This window comes from Sander vitreus, chromosome 5 (genome assembly GCF_031162955.1).
Source record: "Sander vitreus isolate 19-12246 chromosome 5, sanVit1, whole genome shotgun sequence".
Classification (NCBI taxonomy): domain Eukaryota; kingdom Metazoa; phylum Chordata; class Actinopteri; order Perciformes; family Percidae; genus Sander; species Sander vitreus.
In genome coordinates, this window is record NC_135859.1 from 11,516,425 (window position 1) to 11,530,893 (window position 14,469).

Genomic DNA, 14,469 nt, shown 5'->3' on the forward strand with positions numbered 1-14,469 from the left:
TAATAGCATTACATTCAGACATAGAAACCATTACTTTTGTATGGGGTGATAAAGTGTCAATGTTTCCGCTCAGAGCGGAGCTAATACTGAATCTTATGTTTTAAATTTTATTTTGGAAGAATTGGGCAAACTCCTTACATTGTTTAATTGAGACAAAGTCAGGGCACGACTGCATGGGGGGATTAGTTAACCTATCAACAGTGGCAAATAATACACGTGTATTATTAATATTATCATTAATAATTCCAGAAAAGTGGGACTGCCTCGTACTGCATAGGACAGTATTGTACTGACAGAGTTTATCTTTGTAGATCTCATGATCAATCTGTGTTTTCGTTTTTCGCCATCTTCGCTCTGCCTTCCTGCATTCTTTCTTCTGATTAGCTGCATGGGGCTTTCTGTTTAGAGACTTGACCAGACCTTATTTTAGTCCTAACAGGTGCTATGACATCAAGTACCCCAGGTATTTCAGAATGAAACTGTTTGAGATGATCTTCTACAGACCCTGCTGCTGTAATTAATTTATTAGATACCAATTCCATGAAAGTAAGACTGGTGTCGTCAGTAATATACCTTTTTTTTTTTTACCAATTTAGATTGTGTGTGAATCACTGGAGAAACTACTGCATCAAAGAAAACGCAGTAGTGGTCAGACAGAGCTAGATCCGTAACATTAACGCCAGCAATGCTAAGACCCTTACTGAGCACCAAATCCAATGTATGGCCTTTCGTGTGAGTAGGGCCATTTACATGCTGCGACAGCTCGAAAATATCAAACAGGGCACAGAGATCTTTAGCAGTGTTATCATTAGGATTGTCAATATGAATATTGAAGTCACCAGTTAAGATAAAATAATTAAAATCAGTACATATAATCAACAGCATTTCAGAAAATTCATCAATGAAGCTTGTAGAGTACTTTGGGGGCCTATATAGGGTAACTAATAATACGCTTGGTGAGGTTTTCACCACAGTACACAAATACTCAAAAGATTTGAATTCACCTAGTGAAATCTGTTTACATTGAATTGTATCTTTGAAAATAGCAGCAACACCACCACCCTTTCTGCAGACTCTGGAGACATTTAAAAAGTTGAAATTTGGGGGTGATGCTTCAATAAGGACTGTAGCGCTGGAGCTATTATCTAACCATGTCTCCGTAAGAAGCATAAAATCTAGGTGGTAAAGGGTAATAAAGTCGTTGATTAAAAATGACTTGATAGATAAAGAGCGGATATTCAAAACAGCCAATTTTAAGAGCAACCAGAGACAGCTGGTTGCTGCTTGAGACAGTATGAAGTTTGCAAGTAATTGGGTGCAGATTGGATAAATTAGCTTTGTTGGAGTAATCAAAGAGACAACACCAAGATCCTATGAGGTGCTTACTGAGTACGGCAACACACAACGAAGAAACCTACGTCACCTGCTGAAAGTGCCACACACTGGTCTTGAATGGACGGAGATCGGCATCACTGATGGACGGAGAGAACAACCAAGTGTAGAGCATGACCCACCAAGATGTACTGATACCAGCTATACAGCCAACATACAGAGGGCGCTGTTTTTACATGTTGTTGCTTCACACAATAAAGCAGTTCTACAAAATGGCAGTCATTGTTCACAGTCTAGTCAATACAAACAAGAATATGAATCACATTGCCAGCATGCTTGTTTAAGAAGAGTATTATACAAAAAATCTGGGACCTGCTCATCAAAATGCTCCAAAACGTCCCTGGTGGTATACCCCCAAGGGTACCAGTACCACTTTTGGGTTTGTGACAGTAACTGTTATTTTTCAAACCGTCTCTGAAGATACTCTGCGTTGTGGTCCCAATGGTGAGCTCAGCACTCTGTACTTGTATGTACTTTTACACTAACATGATTTGTCATATTGGAAAAGTATTTTTTTTCTGATATCCAGTGTGTGTGTGTGTGTGTGTGTGTGTGTGTGTGTGTGTGTGTGTGTGTGTGTGTGTGTGTGTGTGTGTGTCCACTGTCAAAATGATGTCAAACGTTTGCCCAGGTCAAAACCAATGTTCAAATCCAACATTTCCTCCATTCCTTGTCAAAAACAGCACTTTATTACATAGTCAAATGATTTCTGTTCAGATACAAAGATGTAAATTTAGAAGTGCACAATGCTGTTATTACCACAAAGTTGAGGACATTCAATACACCTACCAAAAAGGTCTATTCTGTTAATAAAATGACGATATATTTTGCATTTCTTTTATCGTTTCTTTTGCTTGTCATATTAGCAGCCAACAATCTATTCTTTGACCCTGTTCTACTGCTTCAGTCTGCCCTTTTTAACAACCCTGTGTACCCATTTACAGCACACCCCTGCTTTGTAATTTCATTAAAAGCATTGGACCGGTACAGTACATATATCTCCTTCAATAACTTGGACCTCAGCCCGTCCTCGCCTCTGCCAAGCAGACTTAAGTTAACAACACAATTTAGTATAGGCCCTTATAACACTGCACACGTTTTTGAGTGTGCCAAAGTGCCCCATTAACCCTGAGCTAACAAGAGCAAGTGTGTGTGTGTTTGTGTAAAAGACAGGTCAAACTAAGATAAACATGAAGTTACCAAGGTTCACTGTTAAAAATAACTTCAAGCAAGAAATGTTCAGTGTTCGACAACTACGGAGTGAAAAGAATTAGGATAACAGAGAAGCAGAGAAAGCAAGGAAAGATGAGTCATTTAATAATTCTCATCATCTCCCATCAAAGAGCATACAGGGGAAATCAATCAAATGGCTGTGTCTGGTTAAAACAAGCTGAGGCTTCTGCTAAATAGATAAATGATTTTCATTTGTTTGGCACTGCTGCATGCTGACATAAATATGTGTATGCGTGTTCTTATGTTTATGTATGGGTGGTTTAAATATAGGGCCTGCCTGTATAACACACACACACACACACACACACACACGCGACATGACACGACACACACACACTGTCATTTTGGTTTTAATGTCATAACCATATATCACACTAAAGTGCATAAGAGATTTTACAGCACCCACGCACACACACACACACACACACACACACACAGACACACACAGACACACACACACACACACTCAGGGGGTATGCCTGTGTTATAGCTGGAACCACATCCATCTATGAATACTATGACAGTCTTCCACAAGGAGATTCATAGAGGGTATCCCTATATTAACTGCATACTAGAAAGGCATTTGTTTCTGTTCTTGCCGGTCAGGATGTATACACAGTATAGCTTACACTTGTGTCAGAAGACAAATGATGTTTGGGTTTTTCATACACATACATTCTTTTCAGCACTGTAGCCAGGTTGACAGAGAGTCACAGCTCTATTGAGTCATGTAGTCCTATAGCCCACAGAGGCAACAACTTCATGAGCTTCTTACATGGTAAAATTCTCCTGCCTTCAACTGGTACCGATTTATCTTCAAACACAGTAACGTTAGATACTAGATATAGATAAGCCATCTATCCGTCTCTAGTCTCACTTTGCCAGACCTTCCTCCACAGTGCTGCGGAGGAGGAGGGTCTGGCTAGTCCACACAGCATTCCGGGATGGGAGAAAAACATGCTCTGGTTTATTGGCATTTCTTGAAACCAATCACAATTGTCATGGGCGGCGCTAAGCACCGCACGGAGCCTCTGCAAAATAGCCTCAGGAAGGAAGTTGTTTTGGTGGAAGCTGTATGTTCAAAAGTTGTTTTAGTCGTGCAACAGAAAACTCAGATTGGACAGATAGTCTAGCTAGCTGTCTGGATTTACCCTGCAGAGATCTGAGGAGCAGTTATCTATAGTCCTCATAAATACACCAAAATTGACCACCACAAAAAAGCGTGGCACGCACTCATACTCATTCTGTTCTTGGCGGTCAGGATGTATACACAATATAGCTTACACTAGTGTCAGAGGACAAATGATGTTTGGATTTTTAATACACATACATTCTTTTCAGCTCCTACTACGTGAGCCTGTCTCTGTGTAACGTAGAGTGTTCCCTGCCTGCCTCTACGACGTGTAACACTAAACAGCCAATCACAAGCATTATTAGATCTTAGTAGAAGCACGCTGCATGCTTATTGGCTCACCGACGCTGATGAGATTTACTCCTTAGGTATTAAAATTGGGTATTAAATGACGAGGCATTTTTCGATACTCGATACTTTAGAGGCAATTCGGTCGGTGCCTAAAAAGTATTGAAGTCAATCACCATCTCTCTGGCCCATTCAGCAAGCGATTTTTACCAGCCCACTCCACCAAGTTGTCCACCAGCGCTCTGTACTCCCCCTCCCGTCCATCAACAACTGCAGAGTCATCAGAAAACATAGATACTGTAACTGTAGGTGACATGGCTCTGAGTTGTACTGAAAATCTGAGGAGTATAAGGTGAACAGGAAAGGAGACAGCACAGTCCCCTGTGGAGCCCCTGTACCACTCACTCACCACCCCATCAGACAGAACACTGTCCAGATGGACAAACTGTGGTCTGCCTGTCAGGTAGTCAGTGATCCAAGAGACTGTGGACGCGTCGACACCCATCAGCCGCAGCTTCTCACCCAGTAGGAGTGGCTGGATTGTGTTGAATGCACTGGAGAAATCAAAAAACGTAATTCATACAGTGCCGCCCCCACCATCCGGGTGCGAATGAGCTCGCTGCAGCAGATAGATGACAGCATGAATTTTTTTTCCCGTGAATTTTTAATACAGAGCAAATAGTGGAAATGCAACAGACAGTGTTCTACCCAAATATCACACCAGTGCTGTTGCATATATTGGAATTGGCAGAATGGAGCCTTGCCTTATTTTTTACTGCCACCTAGTGAGCAGCTATTGTTTTTTCATCTTTGTCAACCCCCTCCGCTCTATATTCTTCTCAACACATATGACAGTTGACTGAGAAATACATTTGTCATAACATTATTTATTGTCAGAGACATAAAACAGCAGGAGCAAATACAGTATATCCACATTGGGCCACAGACGACCACCATTTCATCAGATTGAATCCCTAATCCAGCAGTCTGTAATTACTACAGCATTGTTCAGAAATTCCTATATATTTCCCATTTGCATAAAATTCATTAATGTACTTTTATGGGCTTGAAAGAGATGTCATTGTACTATTTTTAGTTCAATCAGGAGAGACTTCGTTGCAGATATGCAAATATGTATTATACATATGCATGATTTGAAATGTACAGTCTTTGGAGATTAGACTCCATCGTTATTTAAATAATATACATTTTATTTTAAAGGGGTAGAAAGCCGAAAGATAACCCCCCGATGGAGTCTAGACACTGATGGTGGCGCGAAGAGCCTGGAAACCAAAACCGAAGCGCCGTCGGTAATGGCCTGCCGGATGAGGACCCAGGAGCCGTGTTTGATGTAAACCGGAGGAGCAAGGGGAGGAGGATGGTTATGCTTTTTTCCTGAAATGACAACTGAACAGCAGAGAGAGACAGGTTTAAAACAGGGATGTCATGCAGTGATTGGCTCGTGATTTTCATGGCCGCTTCTGATTGGTTAAGATAAAAGTGAACGCCTCTACAGCTGATCCGTTTAGAGGAGAGAGAAAGTGATTATGTTTTAGAAGTCTTCCTGAAGGAATTTGCGCTGAGCTCCATTTATGAGAATCAGATCTGAAGATTTCCACTCTCCACTTTAATTGATGAAATGTGAATTTATGTTGTCAGAGGAACAACCTGTTAAGAGACAGTAGTTCACCCAGTGTCTTGGTGTAAATGGTGTGTCTTTACGGTTTGTCTGTGGTGGATTTTGTGTTTCAGGTATTCTGTTCATGTTCCTAGTTTCCTGTGCTTGTGCTGTGTGTTCCTTATATGTCCCTTTAGCCCTACCCAGCATGTCTTCCCTTGTACACTTTTGTGTCTAGCTTCGTAAGCCTGTCTTTGTGTTGGCAGTTTTCGTTGTCTTGTCATCCAGCTAGATCAGGGGCCACCATTGGCACGCAGTAGCTCAACCAATGGCATACTAGCAATAAGTGTGCAAGAAGTTTTTTTGTAAACGTTCCTATCCACGTGCCAAATGGCCTCTTTCATAGCCATTGGCAGGAGCATAGCCTGTTATTTACGGTAGTTTGATTGACATTTCCCCCGTTGCCGACCCCTGAGCTAGATAATCATGATCACGGTTGACGTTCAGCATCAAGTAGCTTTTTAATGAACTCCTAAAGAGCAGAGCTTGCCACTAAATTGAATGTATTAGATTGATTGGTAATTTTGCACTGTTAATTGTGTAAAACAGATTAAAATACAATGTGTATACATAATGTGCGTGTCTGCATGTGTACGCATGTCTGTGACTGTGTACATTTTGCCTCCAGTACTTAAATTGTATGTATTGCCAATCTCATTGTGCCTCTATAATAAAAACTAAAGGGAAATAGTTAACATAGGTTCAACCCTCCTAACAATACCGCCCTTTGTGCCAGGCAAGGGAAGAGAAAACAGGGAGAATGTGTGATGTGCTTGTGATGATGGATGGACAGGACCTGCTGCCTAACCCAGATTATATATTCTATAGGTGCCAATGCAATGTAGAGCCAAAGAGCTCCAAGGCAATTAACTGGAGAAAAAAAAAAATTGACATATGGCCTGCACCTACAGAGATGACCGATATTCCTTAAATATTTATTTATTAAAAGAACTGTTGAAATCATTAGAACTGTAACGTTTTGTTAAATATATTTATGTCATGTATTATTGATATTTATTAAATGAACATTAAAACAATTTTTTCTTTTTTATTAAATATTCATGTTGTTTCTGTTATAATAGTTATTAAATGAACATAATGTTGTAAAACTACTACAATTGCCTTTTTAAGCATTATAATATTTTTATGTGCTCTGGCTTTTATTATCACACCAAATTTGTTGATTGCCCAGCATCTCACCCTGGCCCCTTACCAGCTTGGGATGCTAATGATGGGAGGCTAGTAGCCAGCATCCCAGCATAACGGCACCAAAACACAACATATGCTGGTCTATGCTGGTTTTTCTAACACGGCGTTCATTGAAAGACTCTGGTAATTTGGCCTCTGGCCTCTAATTTGAAGTGTCTATATGTAACTTTTAGTTTGTGTTGATTTAAGTAGCTCCTTTGGACAAATGCAGAAGTGTTTGTACCACACTTGCTGTCGTAAAGGTCTAGGAGTTAGCGTTACCGGGAGGTCATATAGTTGCGATGAATGTTTTGCTCAGACAGAAAATCATCCATTTACAATAACAGAATACATTACAGATGCATCGTTGCATTTCAAGTGTTGCCTACGGTAACTTAGCCTATTTTGGATGTATCGTGAGCTAAACCGGGTGACGTTATCACTGTCACTGTGTCACGAGCCAAAGCATTAAGAGTTTGTTGTAGCAAACAACGTAATAACTTCAGTTTATATAGCGCATTTCATGAAACCCAAGGACGCTTCACACAAGTACAGGGGGACAAGGGAAAAGAAAATGGTAGGCCAACACAAACATGGACTAAAACGTCCACGCTAAATGGAAGGGGGACGTAATTTAATGTCAGCTACTGACGTACAACCACATTGCGCAATCTAAAGGTATGTTATTGAATGAAATAGACATATTACATATACCTGATGGCCAATTCGGGGACGTTTTTGAATCATTTACAATCCCGTAATTGTCTTCATCTGTTAGAAGCCTGACCAAGTGTGACTCGCGTTTCGCCCGTCTATCACTTTCCATTTTAGCTTTTAGTTGTTCTTCGTTTATAATTTCCTTTTTTTCTGCGATGGCCATGCCCCACTTTCAGCCATAACTACAACAGATAACTTTCTTAAATAAAATTGAAAGACAATTAAGCCCATATAAAGAAATCTCCTGCTACCTTTTACCTGCATACTCACTAACATAGGCTTTTCCGGTGTTATGCCGAAATCTGTGACCTGTCAGAATGTGCTACTGTAGCGCCATCTACCTGCCGCAAATCATTTTGTGACTTCGCGGGAAAAACCGGACCCTGCAAAGACATTAATCAAGACAATATAAAAATAGCGTTCTTTTCACTGTTAGTCTCGTTTGCTGTTACAGGTCATTTATGATCATCAGGTTGAAAACTGATTTCAGAAACATTTAAATATAGTCACTTTAACATGCCCTGGACCCCCACTGACATTGACTCTCAACACCCCATGCAAAACAGCTATTTGTACAGTTTCTGTATTTATTGTTTATTTCATATTAATGTTTAATATGTTTGTTTATGTATGCACCAATCACCAAGGCAAATTCCACGTAAGTGTAACTTATTGTGGCAATAAACCCTTTTCTGATTCTGAAATGCTTATTTAATATGAGCATAATATGGTGTCATATGAAATAGTATAATACAGTATATAATAAGAGTAGCCTATATCAACACGAGGTGTATATACTGTATATATAATCAGTCCAGCAGAGAGACAGTGGAAAGGAAAAGGTGAATGTTTCGGGTGTACCAGACATTGTGGAGAAATAGCTCACAAACAGCTGTGATGAAGTGTGAGAAGTGTGAAAAATCACATTATCAAAGAGCAGAATATTATAACAATACTACTAATAACCTACTACTACTACTACTACTACCACCACCACCACTAATAATAATAATAATAATAATAATAATAATAATAATACAGCAATTAATTGATGAAAATAAACGTTTTTAGTCATAAAATATACATCCAAGAAGATATGCATGCAAATGATACAAATAAAAAAAATAACAACACACAACGGCGATTTTAAATTGTATCAGTTTAGTAAGATTTTGAGACTGAATATTGTTATTTTTCCCTTCTATGCTCGTGAGTCTTTCCAAAAACCTCGGAGTGGGCGTGGTTTGACGTCATAACGTATATTGTTGTTACGTAAACCGTTCGGCGCAAAAATTCAAACGCTGTACAGGAAGAAAAACTACAGCTTGCTCTGTTGTCTGTATCTCGTATTACATAACTATAACGAGACGCAACAAAGTCACATCGGATTTTAGACAATTCGAGGTAAGTTGAGTGAACCAAGTACGTTTTGTGTTGAAGTTCTTGCGTGTCACGGAGCCAGTTAACGTTAGCTATCAATGCTAGTGAGAACACGTTCATATTAGCATGTAATGTTAGCGTCATCAGCTAGCTAGCTAATTGAGCTAGGGCAACGTTTGTTTTTGTGGTTGTTTTGTTCGGGTTAAACATGTAATTAGACAGGCAAGGTGCCTTAGCAAATATGCTGTGTTAATATAAACTTTAGCTTTTTATTTTTATTTTTTTTAAATCGTCTATTAGCGATAACTTAAACACTTTTTAGGTAGGTTTAAGTTGACTTTATGGACACGCTCGAGTCCTTTTTTGTTTGTGTGAGTGTCGTTCTAGCTAAAGTTAATTTAATTCAGAAAGGACGGGATCTGCATGGATATAACCCACAAAGCAGCACTTTCTTTACTAAATGTATTTCAGGAATGCATCGCATTATGTGACACCCTCTGTGAGTGCATGGGGCAAAAGATGAAGTAATTTGTTATGAAGAGATGTATTACGTTACCGTTAACTGCGTGATATTTAGTGCTTTAAAAGAAGGTTGCCAGTTAAGTGAAACCTTTCTTATCTCTGCCTAGGCCTATTAACTAGCAAAGTGTGCACCTTTCCAGCAAACATGCTAACATGTAACGTGAGTTGTTTACTTAAACAATTGGTTACATTCCATGTAACGTTAATGCTAACTTGATTCTGTGGTATGAATGCACATTTATTTTATTTTCATCTTACAGTCATAACTCTTTGCATAAGATTCTCCTTTCACTCAAATTCTTATGTTTACATATGGCCTATTACTGTACGTCAGCTCACTGTGAAGTGAAGGGTGTCAAAACAATGCTCTTACACTGCAAGCCACGTTATACACCCATACATAATACTTTACATTGCTCTTGATAAGTCCTTTTTATCTTTACACGTTGAAACATCCTAGCTATTTTCCTTGAAGGTGAAACACTGGTGGACATGGTTCAACATGTAGCCTCTGATTGTGTGCAGGGTTGAAAATTAGCCCCATTTATCAGCCAAATGTTGGTAAAAATATGCGAGTGGCTGGTAGATTTGCTTCACTCATCAGCTAAAGCAAAAACTAAAAAAAAAGTTCATTTTGAATCCTGATTGTGTGTTTTCTCTGTCTTTAGCTAAGATGAGTGCAGCTTCCACACCAGTCTCCCGGATACGTCCGGGCTGGACGGCGTCCTCCTTGAAGAACAAGGGTGTGTCGTCCCCTGTAAGCTGCAGCACTCCTCTGCTGGCAGCCTTCAACGATGATGATAGGGAACGACGTCAGCGCCGGAGGTCCAGGGTCATTGATCTTCAATCTGCCAATGACTCCTCCATTACTGACTCTGCTTCTCATAGGTAAGCTGTAAAGCTCGAGGTTTGGCAAACCATGCGTTTGACTGTGTTTGTTTTTTTTTGCGTGACTTTGGTGATAGTGTGTCAATGAAAAACATTTCAACTAGCATTAAACTTAACAGCCACTTTCTGTCTGCATTGCTTGTATGTATCTTAAGTGCCTAAAGATAATCTCATTTTTGTATTCAGTGCTGCGGGGACTCCTGCTGCCGTGCCCAAACTGTCAAATGCACAGATCTCGGAGCATTATTCTACTTGCATAAAACTTTCTACGGAGAATGTGAGTATATGTGCAGTGTGTGTCTGGATTGCAGAGAAAACAATCAGTGTCTCACACAGTGTGCTTTTTGAAGTGTTTCAATAATAACAGTGGAAATGTTGTGTTTCTTTTCTCCTTGTCCGTTGCATTTTCTCTGCGTTTAAGACGTATTACTTTTGAAATAGAGTGTTAAGACTTGAAAGGAATGTAAGAAAGCTTTTTTTGCACATCTCTTTTGTCGGGCAAAGAAAAATACATTCCTTCATCAGGTAAATTCACACATTTGGGCTAATGACAATGCATTGATCATGAGCCTATAACAAAACTGGTCTGATTATCCATTGGTTTTAAATGTACCGAGTGGCTTTTTTTTTTTTTTTCCTGCCTTTTCCTGTTCACAGTCCGTGATGGGAGTGCCACTTTGTGAATGAATGACGTCATTCAAGAGCCGGACCTGATTGGTCATGGTTAGTCAACCAAACTATTCTAAGGCTATGGTTGAGGTGAATGTGTGAATTTACCTGATGAAGGTCTGGGACCGAAACGTTGTATTTTTCTAAATAAATGTATTGCTTGCGTAATGGTCAGTGTGCAGGACTCTTCTCTCAGACTTGAAAGGAACAATCAAAGACTAATGCGTTTTCTTTTTTTCCTTTTTTGGCAGAAAATCACCACCAAAAATGCCTTTGGTCTGCATCTGATTGATTACATGGCTGATATTCTCAAACAGAAAGATTCTGAGCTCACAAACTTCAAGGTTTGATTTTTCTTTTTTCATCTACTCTATGCGCCTTTTAATAACTCCCCCTTGGTTCACCGGAAGTCTTTGAACTTTTGACAAATGCATCATACTTTATTTGTTATTATTTCCCAGTTTAACCTTGAAAACCCTCTGTAGTCATCCCTACAACAAGGTGTATCTTGTATTTTTCTTTTCTTTAAATCGGTTAGGTGATAGCTGATTTCCTTTTTTAAAGAAACCGTGATATTAGGGCTGGGCGATTAATCGAAAATGTATTGAAATTCTGAAGCCGTTATGGACATATTTTTCCCACGACGATAATGTAGAATTATAAGTTTTATTTCAGTTAGCCTAATAGCTGGTTTGATTTGCATTGAGAGATGGATTTTGTGGAAAGTACCCCATGCCAATCTCTAGGTATGGTGAAGGGGATGTGATGATGTGGGGGGGCTATTTTAATTCCAAAGGCCAAGGGAACTTTATCAGGATGCATAGTATCCTGGATCCATGAAATAACTGGCCTTTAAAAATAAACATCTGCCTGCCTCTATGGGAATTTAACATAGGGGTGTACTGACTTATGCCCCCTGTATTTTAAGGAAGAACATTTTATTTATTTACGATACATTATTCATTCACAAAGAAAATTGGTGTTCTTAAAGGTTGGATTTTTCTTCCATTTTTTTATTTATTTAAGCATTAAGATCAATTTCCAAAAGATTTTTTTTTTTTATTCCTCTTTTTAGTCAACTTTAGCATGGGTTTATAAACGTATGAGTGCCACTGTATTTATAGTACAAACCTCGCCAATGAACTATGAGGACCAAAAAAAAAGAAAGAAAAGAATCACAAAAAAATTACATTATCGTTCATTTATCGAGGTCAAATGTGCAATTAATCGTGCTTTTGATTTTAGGTCACATCGTGCAGTCGTACGTGATATGAATATATATCGGTTGGTTCGACATAGTGCTTCAGTTCCTCCTTCAAAGGTCTTAATGTAGCGCATTCAATTCTTAAATTAAACCGTCTGACACGGTGTTTGTTCTGGTAAATAACCGATCCATTTGTTCTGACAAGTCTGCAGCATGATGACTTAACCTAATGAAAGCTGCAGACCCACTGTTAACAAAAGTCTGACGGGACTGTTGTAATTACCACTTTATTATTAGATATGTTTTACAAGCATGTGTGTGAGTGTGTAAGTGTGTATGATGTTTGCATTGCCCTGTGATGCAAATTTGTGACATCGGGCTATTTAAATAACATTGATCTGCGTGTGTCTGTCCTCCTAAAGGTGGCAGCTGGCACTTTGGACGCCAGTACAAAGATCTACGCTGTGAGGGTGGATGCTGTTCATGCTGATGCCTACAGGGTGCTGGGTGGCCTGGGGGCCGAGACCAAACCTGGAGAAGGTAAGAGCCTTTTTACGTTTCATGTGTGTTGTTGGATTTTCATTTGAACACACTGGAAATGGGGGCGCCGTTTTCTTTAAGGCTTTGCCCTACAGAATGTAAATCTTGGTCTACCCACATTGTTATGTTATTTTTATTTTTTTTTGTGCATCTACAGGCCATGGTCTGGCGGAGGAAGACGGAGAAAATGAAGGGGGTGCAGCAGGTGATGCGACTGCCAAGCAGCCGAAGAAAAAGAGACCTCCTAAGAGGACAGTGGAGCAGAACCTGAGCAACATCAATAGTGCAGAGTCTGAGAGGAAGTGCGAGGTACTGTACAGTGTTGTCTTTACAGAACAGCATTAGTTCAGCTGACAATTCTAAAAGGACAGTTGTGCTGTGGACGCAATGCAATTAGCAGGGTTATTAGGTAATATTGATTAGGGATCGACCGATACTGGGGGCTGACATGCAGCAAAGGGCCGCAGGTCTGAGGCAAACCCGCGGCCGCTGCGTCAATGAGTAAACCTCTATATATGTGCGCCTGCTCTACCAACTGAGCTAACCCGGCCACAAGTGGCGCACTTTTTAATTAATTAACTTTATCGGTTATCAGGCGAATAAAACGCTGATACAGATAAGATTAGAAAGCAATTTGTGGCGGGGGTGGGGGGGGATTTCTTATTTTCGTACTTATCACACTGTTGGATGCTGTCCTCCTCTCCTACTTCAATGCCTAACGAATATATCTCTTTCTGTCCCTGACCCCGTCTTTCACCGGCTGAAGCCAAAGTAATAACGTAACTAATTCCACTGGTCGGCCTGTTCAGCTCCGTTTCAGACTGATACCTCCGGTTCAGGCTGGTCCTCGTCCTCAGCGTGTGCCTTTTTCAGTCGCGAAAAAATACTTTTCAATACTCCTCTGTATTGAAGCAGCAAACATTCAGTGTAAGAGTAAAAAATGACATAACATTATTTATAATACGTTTATTTGACTGACAGCTGCTACATATAGTGTTTTGACCTCGACAACCCAACTGCATTTTACCGCCAACTTGCGACTAGTTAACTTTCTAAAGCAGGCGCAGTCGCTTGTTCGAGAGTCGAGTCGGGAATTTCGCCAGCCGTCTTCTCTCCTTATGGAGACGGACGCTGTGTGTGTGTGTGAGACGCAAGTCACAGAGAGACGGAGGAGAGCAGGGAGAGGAAATCCAGCTGAACGGGTTTTAAATGGCGTTAAAAAAAAATAATGAATACAATGTGCGGCGGCCGGTGTTGATAGTGAGGCGCACTGCCACACATTAGTTTATGTGTGGGAAACACCGGATAGTGTGCAAACTGCCCAAAAAAAACAGCCCGATAATCAGTCTATCCCTAATATTGATATTTACTGTCTTCTGTGTTATTAAATCTATTGCACTTTCATAAAAGCCATCCCTCATGGGTTCATGTGCATAAAGCTCCAGCCACATGAACTTTTTTCGGAACTTGGGAACTAAACCTATGAGGACAGGAGGACCTAGGGGCGAAATTTATTTCCTGTACGATAATTGAGGACTGGGGATATATTAAACAAAGTCTTCGGGGGTAGAACTTTCCAACGGTTAGGGAACTCGCAGGGCGGAGTTTCCAGTGCTGAACATCAAACCAGTTGTAGCA

General features: G+C 40.1%; 1 protein-coding gene across 1 annotated transcript in view; it reads left to right on the forward strand.

Annotated features, from left to right (window-relative positions):
- The first annotated feature begins 8,898 nt into the window (after window positions 1-8,898).
- The window catches only part of ncaph (non-SMC condensin I complex, subunit H), a 21,919-nt gene continuing 16,348 nt past the window's right edge, over window positions 8,899-14,469 (forward strand). The window contains exons 1-6 of the mRNA XM_078250378.1: window positions 8,899-9,032; window positions 10,199-10,418; window positions 10,605-10,695; window positions 11,339-11,431; window positions 12,714-12,831; window positions 12,989-13,140. Of these exons, the coding sequence (XP_078106504.1) occupies window positions 10,204-10,418; window positions 10,605-10,695; window positions 11,339-11,431; window positions 12,714-12,831; window positions 12,989-13,140 (669 nt within the window). The 5' untranslated portion in view covers window positions 8,899-9,032; window positions 10,199-10,203. The remainder of the gene's footprint in view (window positions 9,033-10,198; window positions 10,419-10,604; window positions 10,696-11,338; window positions 11,432-12,713; window positions 12,832-12,988; window positions 13,141-14,469) is intronic.